At 30.1% G+C, this 13,741-nt stretch overlaps 1 protein-coding gene across 3 annotated transcripts in view; it reads right to left on the minus strand.

Moving 5' to 3' along the window:
• Nucleotides 1-13,741, minus strand: part of Adam32 (ADAM metallopeptidase domain 32) — a 126,349-nt gene that overhangs the window by 38,827 nt on the left and 73,781 nt on the right. For all 3 annotated transcript variants that reach the window (XM_058585423.1, XM_058585424.1, XM_058585425.1), the window contains 3 exons: nucleotides 10,170-10,347; nucleotides 7,659-7,751; nucleotides 6,093-6,291 (listed from right to left, as the gene is read on the minus strand). In XM_058585423.1, the coding sequence (XP_058441406.1) occupies nucleotides 6,093-6,291; nucleotides 7,659-7,751; nucleotides 10,170-10,347 (470 nt within the window). The remainder of the gene's footprint in view (nucleotides 1-6,092; nucleotides 6,292-7,658; nucleotides 7,752-10,169; nucleotides 10,348-13,741) is intronic.

A 13,741-nucleotide genomic window follows, 5' to 3' on the forward strand; every position in this document is an offset into this window, starting at 1 on the left:
TCCCTAGGGGGAAAAAATAACCACACACCAAAGAGGACAAGCATAAAAGAGGAAGAGAAATTCATCCAAATCAATACACAAGTCCAGGACCTCTGAAAACATGAGAAAATAGGCAAACAATCTCCTTCAAAAATTCATAATCTTCTAACAAAGGACTACATAATATGGAAGTGGATAAAATTACAGAAAAAGTCTATAAAAATGAATTATTTAAATATTCCATGAACTAAAAAATATCTAAATAACAAATTAAGAAAGTAAATACAGGAGGTAAAGCAATTTCAACAACAACAACAACAACAAATATATAGATAGATAGATAGATAGATACTGAAAAGAAACCAACACAACCCTTCAAAATGAAAGACACAATGAACTGAATTAAAAATTCACTAAAAAGAAAATAAAACTTTAGGCCTTGAACTGAACTTCAGACAGGATATATGAACTTGAATACTCAGTGTGTAAAAAAGAAAAAAATAAGACTATGATCAAAATATATAAGAACTCTAGGATGACCTGAGAGTCACTGGGTTGAGAAGATGAAGATGAAGATGAAGATGAATATGAAGAAGAAGATGATGATGATGATGAAGATGAAGATGATGAAGAACAGCAGCAGCAGCAACAACAACATGGAGATACAGTCTGAAGGCATTAAGAATCTCTTCAATTAAATAATAGCAGATAATTTTATCAAGTTTAAAAATGAGATAGATATCCACATGTCTCTCCAAAACATACCATAATCAAAATGCCTAACAGAAAATAAGGAAAGAATATCAAAATCTGGAAGAGAAAAATGTCAGGTCACATTTAGAAGCAAACCAGTATGAGTCACTTCTGAATTTTCAATCCGGACCCTGAAATTAGAAGAGCTTGGAATGAGATATTCTAAGCCCTAAAAGAAAACAATCACCAGCCAAGATTGCCATGCCCAGCAAAGTTCCCTTTGAAATCTAAACAAGATATATACAGAGATTTAAAAAATTGTGTTCTATATATGTAATAAGGATCGTAATGCATTCCACGGTTGTCGTGTATTTAAAAATAATAATAAAATGAATAAAAAACAAAACTAAACAAAAAAGCAAACAATAAAAATATAAAAAGAAATATAAGAAATAAAAACTTCCCATGACAAGAATAAGCTAAAAGAATTCGTGACCATGAAGCCAGCACTACAAAGAATATCCAAAGATAAAACTGCACTCAGAGGAACACAAAAACAAATCCCAAATCTCCCAAATAGAGGAAGATTGATAGAAGAGTAATATATTAAATGAGAATCAAGACATAATTAAATATCACAAAAAAAATCAAAATGGCAGGAAACCACAAATACTTATCCTTACTACACTGGAAGCAAATAATCTCAACTCCTCAATTAAAAGATACAGATTAGCAGAATGGATCTAAAAACAAGAGCTGACTATATGCTGTTTGCAAGAGACTCCTTTCATAGGCAAAGACACAGACAGGCTGAAGTTAAAAGGATGAAATAAAATATTTCATGTACATGGAGTTCAAAAAAAAGCAGGAATAGCTATTATTATTTTTATATCTAGCAAAGCATATTTCAAACAAAAATTAATCAGAAGAAACAAAGAAGTCCACTACACCCTAGTAAAGAGAATAATATAAGAAGATAAAACAAGAATAAATATATGTGCCCTAAATATCAGTGTAACTAGTTACATAAAAAAAATACTTCCTGATATTAAATCCTCAATAGACCCTAATATAATAACATTGGATGATTCCAACACATCCTATCACCAATAGACAGGTAATAAAAACATAAAATCAATAAAGATATTTTCAACCTAAATAATATTATAAATCAAAAGAACCTAACAGACATCCACAGAATATTCCATTCCCAAAACAGCTGAATTTACCTTTTTCTCAGCAGCTCATGGAACCTTTTCCAAAATAGACCATATTCTAGGTCTCACTATAAACCAAAACTGCAAAAACATAAATATGATCCAATTCATTCAATTAGGTCACAAAGAAATAAAACTAGAAATCAATAGCAAGAACAACAATAGAAACAACATGAACACATGGAAATTGAACATTACTCTTTTAAATGAAGGATAGATCAAAGAAGAAATCAAGAAATTCTTGGGAACAAACAAGAACAGATATATCAAACTCTCTTGGACAGTATAAAGGCAGTTCTAAGAGGAAATCTTAAAGAATTAAATGCCTACATTAAAAAATAGAGAGATCCCATATAAATAAGCTTATGCTCCAAATCAAGTCCTTAGAAAAGGAAACACAAGTTATTCCAAAATCATTAGATGACAGGAAATAATTAAGATCAGAGCTAAAATTAATGAAATTGAGAAAAAAATATGTAAAAACAATGCAATTAAATGTTAGTTTTAAAAAAATAAGACTGATAAACCTTTAGCCAAACCATCCAAAATAAAGAGAGAGAAGACACAATGGACAAAATTAGACATAAGAAAAGACACTTCCCAAATCCAGAGGATCATTTAAAACTATTTTGAAAATTTATACTTCAACAAACTGGACAATCTAGAAGACACTGACAAATTTCTAGACAGATATGACCTCCCCAAACTGATCCAAAAGATATATAAAACCTAAACATATCAAGTAATGAAATTGAAACATTAATTAAAACTCTTCCATCAAAGAGAACTCCAATACTGGATGGAGTCTCAGCTGAGTTCTATCAGACCTTTAAAGAAGTTCTATCATAACTTTAAACCCCATTCTTTCTTAAATTATTCCATAAAAATTGAAAAGAAACACTCCTAAGTACATTCTATAAAGCCAGTATGACCCTGGTAACAAAATTAGACAAAGATATATCAAGGAAACACAACTACAGATCAATATCTCTGATTCACATAGATGCAAAAATCCTTAATAAAATATTAGCAAACCACATTCAAAAATACATCAAGAGGATAATAAATCATGACCAAGTGAATTCCATTTCAGGGATATAAAGTTGATTCAACATATGCAAATCAATAAATGTAATTTACCACTAAATAGAATTAAGGACAAGAATCACATGATTATCTCAATAAATTCAGAAAAGGCCTCTAATAAAATCCAGCACCCATTTTTGTAAAAAATTCTAGAGATAACAGAGATAGATGTGACTTATCTCAGCAATATAAAGACCATCTATGACAAACCCAAATGACAAAGCCAACATCATAATTAATGGAGAGAAGATGACAGCATTCTATCTAAAATCAAGAACAAGATAAGGTTGTCCACTCTCACCACTTCTACTCAATATAGTTCTTGAAACTCTAGCCAGAGCAATCAGATAAGAGAAGAAAATTAAAGGGATAAAAATATAATAAGAAGTTATTAAATTATCTGTTTGCTGATGACATGATTTTCTATCTAGGAGACCCAAAATACTCTACAACAAGATTTGTAGAGCTGACAAATTCATCAAAGTAGCAAGATACAAGATCAACACCCATAAATAAATAGCTTTCCTATACTCCAACAGTGATTTACTGAGAAAAAAATCAAGAAACCCCTCTCATTCATAATAATCTTTAAAAAATGGATATTACTCTAACCAAGAAAATGAAAGGTATCTACAATGAAAATTATAGATCACTGAAAAAAGAAATTCAACAAGACCTTAGAAAAAGGAAAGAGCTCCCAAATTCTTGGATAGGCATAATTAACATTGTCAAAATGGCCATACTACTATATATAATATATGAATGAAACTAGATCCCTATCTCTGATCCTGCACAAAAGTCAAATCAAAATGGATCAAAGACTTGGGAATTAGACCAGAAACCTTACAATTGCTAGAAGAAAACAGAGTAAAAACTCTATCATATTGATGCTGGCACTGACTTCCTTAACAAGACCCCTAAAGCTCAAGAAATAAAACCAAAAATAAATAAGCGGGATGCTATCAAATTAAAAAGCTTCTGCACAGCAAAAGAAACAATTAAAAGCATAAAGAGAGTCTACAGGATGGGATAAAATCTTTTCCAGTTACTTCTCTGACAGGGGATTATTATCCAGAACATATAAAAAACTGAAAAAAAAAAAAACACCAAAAAAAAATCCCAATCAATAAATGGACAAAAAAACTAAATGGGCATTTCTCAAAAGAAAAAACACAAATGGCCAACAAATATATGAAAAAAAAAATGTTAAACACCTCTTAACTGTTATGTGCCAGGCTATATGGGCAATGACCAAACACTCCATTTTACCTTGATACTGCATGTCATGTAAGAAATGCTTCTCCCATGGGAACACCCTGCCTCTGTACCCATCAATAGTTGCTTAGCATAACATGTTTGGCAACACAAAATGGCAATTCTTATCCAATGTAAAGTTATTCTCTTTTTGGTTCCCATTTTTCTTGGACATAGTACCCAGTCAGAGAATGATTGTCTAGATGTTAGTAACCATTCTTTAGCTTGTACTCAACTAGGGTTGTTTTGACTCACTTCCCCTTCTGCTTATGATTTTAGAGCTTGATGTTTGTTTATGGTCTTGAATCATAGCAACAGCCACTTATGATTAATGTACTGACATGCTTTATTTATGGTATAAAAGGTTTACTCAAACCCCTAAAGTGGGTCGAAGGATGCAGACTTGCAGCCTGCGCCTTGCACCACTAGCTGGTGAATCCTGATCACCAGCTCGTGAAAAAGGTTTCCATCTCCTGCTTTAAGATAAACTCGGTGATTTATTGCAATTTTGCCATAACATAACAATCACGGGAATGCAAATCAAAACTACACTAAGATTTCATCTCACTCCAGTCAGAATAGTAATTATCAAAAATACAAATAATAATAAATGCTAGCAAGGATGTGAGAGAAAAGGTACACTCATACATTCCTGGTGGGACTATAAATTGTGCAAATACTCTACAAAGCAGTATGGAGATTCCTCAGAAAACTAGGAATGGAACCAGTGTATGACCCAGCTAGCCCACTTCTTGGCATTTATCTAACAGAACTAAAATTAATCAATACAGCCACTTCAATGTTTATAGCAGCACAATTCACAAGAGTCAATTATGAAATCAACCCAGATGCATCAATAGATAAATGGAGTAAGAAATTATGGTATATATACCCAATGGAGTTTTACTTAGTCTTAAAGAAGAATGAAATAATGGTGTTTGCTGGAAAATGGATAGAAATGGAGAACATTATGCTAATTTAAAATAGGTCAGTCTCAGAAAATCAAGAGTTGAAAATTTTCTCTCATATGTGGAAGCTAGAGCAAAATAATAAAAAAGAAGGAGGGGAGAATCAGATATCATGAAGATATGGGAAAGATGAGTACAGTAAAACATCAAGAGGGAGAAAGGAGGAATAGGAAAGGGAATAAAATATGGAATGATTTTTTTAATCATGCTATGTGCATATATAAATAGACCACAGGGTATTTCACCTTTATGTACAAGTAGAAAGAGCCAATAAAAAATTTTAAAAAATAGATTAGCAAAAGAAAGATTAGTAGAGTATGAAAAGGAGAATGGGAGGAGAGAAGAGAGGAAAAAAAGCAGGGGAACATGTATTGAAACCAAATTCCATGCATGTACATTTTTGCCAGGATGAACACAATTATTACGTATAAATATAATGCTCTAATAAAAAATAATTTCTTAAATAAAAAATTTTAAAAAGGTACAAAGTTTCAGTTATGCATAAGAGATAAGTTCAAGAGATCAGAAGTACAGACATGTAAATACAGTAAACAATACTGTAATTCAATATTTAAATTTACTAAGTATACTTGTTAAGTTTTTTAAATAAAAAATGGTAACTGTGAAATGATGACTATTCTAATTAACTTGATTGTGGTAAATATCTCACAATGTGTACATACATGAAAACATCAAGTCTTATATACCTAAAGATATACAATTTTGTCAACTGTACTTCAATAAAGATGAAAAATTAGTATATATGTTGATAATATTTTACATATATATAAAATATATATGCTTATATATATACATATACATGCAGCATATATAGACTTGGTAATATTAATAGCAATTGTGAAGGCCAACTATTTAGATGTAACCAAAAAATTACCTTTTCCAAACCAGACTTCACACTTTGCATCCAGATCATGACAGTCTCCTTCATAACAAAAAAACTTATTTTGTTTGCAAGTATGTCCATTTTGTACAAATATGTCTTGTGGACAACTTGGTGAACTTCCATTGCAAACCTCAGCTATATCACATTCAGGGTGTACTACAGGTCTGCATGTAGTACCTGCTGCTGACAACTAATAGAAATTAAAATATAAAAAGAAAAGTATTTCATGTAACATTGTTGTATTTGTCAATATTTCAAAAGTGTGTCAATTATTTATAATTTTAATTCATTGTCCAAGACATTTTTTAGTATAAATCATTATTCCAACATTAATAATTAATTGAATGCTATCAATTAAAACAGGAGATGAGACATATAAGAAAAAGTGGATATAATGAAAGCCAAAATTTTTTTGTGCTTTCAGTACAAGGAACAAAAAAAAAAAAAATCACATTTAGCCTTGGAAAATGATTTCTTTTGAAAAAAAATATTTTAATTAAAAGTCAATTTCCAAATATTATATATGTATGAATTGAAACCACTATTTGTAAGTATTCCATACTTACAAACATACCACAATACTTACAAACATTCTTTGATAAACATGAAACATAAATAACTGAGAATGAAGGAAGGGAAACAGAAGAATGATTTATGGAAGCAGTTCAACCTTGGGGGATATTAATGAAGAAGCAGCACTACAGTCTTTCTCCTGAATTATATTTCTCCTGAATTATATAATATTATTATAATTATATTAATTGTTACATATATAAAATTCTGAAAACATATGTAAAGAGTCAAGTGAGCACCTATCATACTTGATTATTTCAAGTCAACACTAAGATTATTACAGACTAAGAATGTAACCTAGAATGAAAACATTCTAGGAAAAACATAAATTAAGCACAGTCAATTAAAGACCGTCAATAAGACAGGGCCCATGGTAGATAGTTCAACAGAGACATTCTCTTATGGGAATCTTGTTAAAAATGTATTTGAAGAACTGAAAAGAACAAAATGGAACAGCAGTCAACATCTTTACCACATAAGCTAAAATGTGACTTTTTTTAGTCAAATGATCTTTGAATAAAAAATTCACAGTTTAAATTTTTTTCTTTAGGCACTATTTGTAAACTGTACCATTTAGTGACTTCTATTTCTTAAACATGTATGGAAAATTAATGTAATTTTCAACTGCATGTGTACAGATACTTATCACAACCAGTAACATTTTTTTATTTATAAAACCCTAAATATTGAATAGAGTGAAAGAATAATTGTTCCTTTCAGTGAAGATCTTCTATATTGAAGAATTTTATAATAACTGTAAATCAAGGCTTAAAAACAACTGCATCAGGTTAGTGGGGCAATTAGCATTAGAAAGTGATCACAACACCTAACAAAAGTGTACTAGATCAGAAATATAATTCTGAATTTATTATCTCTTTATTTATTAAGGTCACTTATCCTGACTTAACTATAGCTCTACATGTCCTAATGTATCCTATACATGATTCAATGTGCTTGTAAAATTTTTGTCAACTTAAATCTTACTTGACAGTTACTGCAGCATGGTCCTGTGTCACATTGCGATCCTTGTTTCAGAATACAGTTTGCAGGATCACAGCAGCTAGCAGGACCACATTGCTATAAATGAATGGAATTCACAAGTAAAATACATGATAATAAAAATTTTTTTTAAAGAGAGAGAGATAATTTAAATATTTATTTTTTAGTTTTCGGTGGACACAACATCTTTGTTTGTATGTGCTGCTGTGGATCGAACCCGGGCCGCACGCACGCCAGGCGAGCGCGCTACTGCTTGAGCCACATCCTCAGCCCGTGATAATAAAAATTTTGATAGAAGCTACATTCTCTGAGCTTGTTCTTAATTTTGAGGAAGGAAATGAATATTACCAACATTTATTAATTTTAGCATTCCTAAACATTTTTTAAACATTAGTGTAAGACTTTTACTTTAGATTATAACAGAGTATCTGATATTCCACTTATCTTCCTATCCAAATAGAAAACCAGGAAAATAAATGGAGGCATTTTCCAATAGTATCAGACCATGATGATCTCAGTGACTTAAAAATACAGAGATGGCTGAAGTCACTGAATTAGTGGAACAGATTATTGTTAACAGTGAGACACCTAAGAAAAGAGCTCTAGATTTCTACATAGAAGACATTTTTGCACAGGTTTAAAATATACTAGACACTGCAGATAAACAGGTGAACTTGAAGAAGCAGTAATAAAAATACTCAAACAGAAATAAAGGAAAAGGAAAAAATCAGAGTCCCCACTAATCGTAAGACAATATCAACACTCTAATATGTGTGTGATTGGAGTTAAAAACTAGGAAAAGGTGAGAGGGTAAAGTTAGTTTTTGTTGAAATTTTACCAAATGTTACCAAATACACTAAAATCTTACACATCCAGGAAACTCATCTAAGTCCAAGCAGGATAAATATCAATAGAACTATATCAATAGAACTATACACATGTACATCTTGTTCAGCTGCTAAAACCAAAGCTAAAAAGAATATTTTGAAAACAGCCAGAAAAAAAAATTCATGCACAAGAAAATAATAGTGATGATTACTACTGACTTTTGATCAGAACTAAAATAAGCATGAAGAATATAAAATCTCCTCAACAAAAGAAAAAATTATTAGTTCATAATTCTACAAATAATGAACATGCCTTTTAAATATGAATATTAAGTTAAAATATTTTCAGGCAAATAAACAGAACATTTCTTGCTAATTATTCTGCCCTGTAAAAACTACATGAAAGAGTATATTCTAAATGTTCTTACCACAAAAACATAAGTATGTGAAGTGATAGATTTGCTAACTAGTTCGATTAAAATTCCCAAATGTAAGCATATGCCAAAACATCACATTGTATCCCATAAATAGATTATTTTTCAATTAAAAATAAAATTAAGAAATAAATGACCAATAATGACAAAAGAATATGCTTTTCTTCATTAATGTCATCAAGAAAATACAAATAAAAACATGACAAAACTGCTGAAAAGATTGACAACATCAAGTGGTGATGAGATATAAAGGAACTAACAGTTTTATGTTGCTGACAGGAGTATAAAATGACATAACAATTTTGTAAAATATTTTGCAATTTCTTATAAACACTTACTATAGGACACAGCAATTCTACTCTTAGGAATCAAGGATAATGGACCAATATTTTTAACAACTCAAAAGTCCATTAGCAGGTGAATGGAAAAATATTGTGGTATATCCAAAAAATGATATATCACTCAAAATAAAACAAAACTATGGTGACATGCAACAACATGAATGAATCTCAAAAATGCTTTATAATACATGCTATATCATTCCATTTTAATGATTTCCAGAATCAAAGAAAACCGAAAAAATCAGAAGCAGAACTGGGAAATACTAGAGAAGCATAAGCAAACTTTGGGAATGATGAAAATAATCTGTCTTAGTTGTACAGTAGTTATATACATTTGTTGAAGTTCAACCTGTCCACTTAAAATGGGTGCATATTAATACTTGTAGACTGTACCTCAATAAAACTTTTTAATAGAAATAAGAGTAAAGAGGAAGGACTCATTCTACCACAGGGTAAAACATAGTAATTAAAAGAATACAATGGTGCATACAAGTAATTCAGACCCATGTATGTGCCAAGCCCTAATGTCATTTCTGCCTTGTAATCAGGGACACATGGCATACTGCTGAGAGATTAATCTTCAATAAATGTATATAAAATAGCTGAAGGAAGAACAAAGATTTGGAAACACATATTTGGTTCGAATAAAAATGCTTATTCTAAATTCCTCTTTACCCATCATCAATAGATTTTGCATTACATTTTAAATTTGTTCAAGAATTTTCAACCTGTAAAACCTAGACAGTATTTTCTTTTATGTACTTCAACACGATTCACTTACTATCACTGTTCTACATGATACTCAGACATATTTGAGAAATATAACATTTACAAAACAAGATTTAACTAAAATTAAAAAATTTATTCATCAATTTTTTTAGTTATCAGACTTACTTCTTCAGTACCACAATCGCAGGCTTCATTTCCCTCCACTTTGCCATCGCCACAAACTGGTCTTGGATTTACTTGCATTAGAGGTTTATTCTGAAGACATTTGGCACCCATACTTTCAATGAAATTTTTGAAAGCCCTTATACTGCAATTGCTAAAACTCTTCACACCAGTGGTTTGCCTAAAGGTGATTCATATAATGTCATGGTCAGTACACTTCAGAAAACATATTCTATATCATATAAGTTACATTCAAATGTTAAATTTAATAGGAAACAACAAATGTTCATAAGAAATGTTCATAATTGGGCTGAAGTTGTGGCTCAATGGCTAGCATGCACGAAGCACTGGGTTTGATCCTCAGCACCACATAAATGTAAAATAAAGATATTGTGTCCACCTAAAACTTAAAAATAATATTTTTTTAAAAAGAAATGTTCATAATTATTTGTGAGGAGGTCATGTGACTCCACTGGAATATATATTTTTTATTAAAATTAAGTACAAACAATTAGCAAAAATAATAGTAAATTTAACCTACCAATTAAAAAAAACAGAGGACTTGAGTAGAAATTGATCCAAATAAAAAGTTATACCAAATTAATGACAAACTTTATTAAACAAGTTATACTGTGCTAAGTACAGAAATTCCTCAAAGACCTCAAAGAAAATGTGCATTTATCAAAATTTTATGTACTTTTACCTATATAACACTAATAAGGATACTTTAGAGAATACTTCCAAAGGATGAATCAATATGGGCACAGTACAATTCTATAAAGCAAGGAGGAAACTACCATTTATTGAACACCTACTATGAGCCACATACTTAATACATGTGATTATTTAATCTACACCACTAACGAAGGAGGCTGGTGTTATCGACATTTTCAAGAAATTGAAGTAAGTGAGATGCTAAAAACCTCAAAAGTCATAGAGTTTGTAAATCAAAGAATAAGTATTCACAATTTTTTAAATTGTACATATAATTGTGTGGTAAAATATGGTATTTTGTCACATACATTAATTGTGGAATGCTTAAATAAAACTAACATGTTCCTCACTTCACCTACTTATATTCTGCTATAGCACGAACACTTCAAATCTACTCTCTTGGAAATTTTCAAGTATTGGCACTTTATTAACTATTGTCTCCATTCTGTACAAATTTACAATAACCAAGGTAGGAAGTCAGACTGAATGTCCAGCAATGGATGAATGGATAAAGCAAGTGTGGTATATACAGTTGGCCTTCCAGCTGTATATATGGAACTGTAGGTTCCACATCCTCAGAGCCAACCAAGCTCAGGTAGAAAATATTTTTAAAAGCTTGTGTGTATTGAACATGCACAGAATTTGTTTTGTATTTATTCCCTACGCAATACAATATGACAATTTTTTATGCAGCATTTACTTTGTGTTCAGTATTTTAACTAATCTAGAGATGATTTGAAGTTTATAGAAGGATGTGTATAAGTTATATGCAAATGAAAGTTGAGTATCCCTTATCCACGAAGCTAGAGAAGTATTTAGATTTTGGATTTTTTCAGATTTTAGAACATTTGCACATGGGACCCAGATCTACATACAAAAAAGCAAAGTAGAATGGTGGTTACCAAGGGCTGAGAACTGGGGAGGGGAATGAGGAGACATTGATCACACCATTATTTATGACTTCAAGTTCAGGTATTTTTACCCAACAATTCATTTTTTTAACATTACATAATTCAATAAAATATTTCCTGAAATACTAATGTTACATATTATTTTACTATGAACTTTAAATTTTGTTGATTGTATCTTCAAAATTGAAATTTTAAGAAAAATTTTAATTCAAAACTATTTCATTTTATTACCTAAAAAATAGGGAAAACAATGTCATTTACCTCATAAGGCTGTTGTGAGAATTAAATATTATCAAATAAGTGAAGTACCTAATTCAACTCTCTGGTTTTATTAACATATTGAAGATTATTGGTGCTATTGATATTGACGTCTCATTCTTTGCATAATAGTTTCTACCTCAAACTAACCTAAAAGAAAAACTAAAATTCTGCCTAAAATATTTTTAAAAATTTTTATAGCCTGCCAACATAGTTTTAAAGATCCTTACTAATTTCTTGCATAAAATACATCGAGATTTGGCAGCTAATTAACCATGCATCCAATGTACTCTCACTTAGGCTTTTTGTATCCCAGGGACTTTTTTAAAAAGCAAATTAGATGGAAATATTTGTCTTACCTCCATGCCTTTTTTAAGAGCTAACATATAATAATGTATGAGAAATGCAAAAGTGTCCATATATATATATATATATATATATATATATATATATATATATATAGTATTTTTAGGTTTCGTAAAAAGCAAGATAAACACAAGATATTTGTGAGAAATTGATGATTATATATGAAAGTATTTTAAACATCACAAAGTACCATACAAATATAAAGGTTTATTAATAATACAGATTCAAAACCCAGGTTGGCCACAAACTAGCTATCTGACCATATGTAATTATCTTTTTTATAACTCAAGTTTCTTAAATATAAGAATGGAAATAGCAGAACCTGAACTATAGGGTTATAGTAAGAATCAAATAAATTAAAAGTATAAAGTTCTTGGAATGGTCTCTAGCACATATTAAGTATAATGTAAATATATATTATCTTTATTATCATTAACATTATTATCATTAACTCTGGGTGATCTACAGAAAACATTTATTCATAGCATATTTAAGCATAGGCCAAATGAAGAGTAATTCTCATATTTTTTGATATACATGTACAGTCCATTTATCCATCCAGATGGATGACATATATACTATAAGTAATATATCCATATAAGGACAACATGTTGTATGTGTATGTGTTAGTATACCTTTTGGAGATAATCTGTAATATAATTATATGTGTATATACAAGTATATGTTTTTAACTGTTCTATTTATAGAACATATGAGTTAACCCTGGTACTTAGAAGTAACTTTAATAAAGAATATGTGTTCAAAAATTAACACCTAGTCTAACTTTCAATTTTTTAGTAGTTCTTTAGTAATGACTAAGTCAAACTTATCATAGGCCATTTTTACAAACAAAAACTGTAATATACTAAAAATATGTGCTCTTGTCTAATGAATTATTTTGGGAATACTGGTAAATTTAGAAATTACCATCACATACTTATAGGTTCTACAATTTTTTCTCATTTGTTCTTATATCACCCTTAAAAATAAGAGAATAGGAATAATTATTCACAAAGATGAGAAAAGTAAGTCTAAACAAGGTTAAAGAATTTTTTTAAAGTTACACAAACATCATATATTTGATAGTGGTCTCGTACTAAGACTTCTCATTCTAAAAATTCTAAAATTCTAAAAATCCTACCTAAAAGGAAAAAAAAATGTGTTGTAGCTTTCTAACATATTTTTAAAGATCCTTACTCATTGCTTTCATACAATACATATCCTACAAAAAATACCCTTACTGATACATATTTTAATTGCTATCCTTGACTTAATTTGCTATCCTTGATTGTCTTTAATGGTATACCTCATTCCATACTACTCTTA

Source organism: Marmota monax, unplaced genomic scaffold, assembly GCF_021218885.2.
Source record: "Marmota monax isolate L192 unplaced genomic scaffold, Marmota_monax_Labrador192_F-V1.1 WCK01_AAM20220418_F8-fsc00224, whole genome shotgun sequence".
Lineage (NCBI taxonomy): Eukaryota > Metazoa > Chordata > Mammalia > Rodentia > Sciuridae > Marmota > Marmota monax.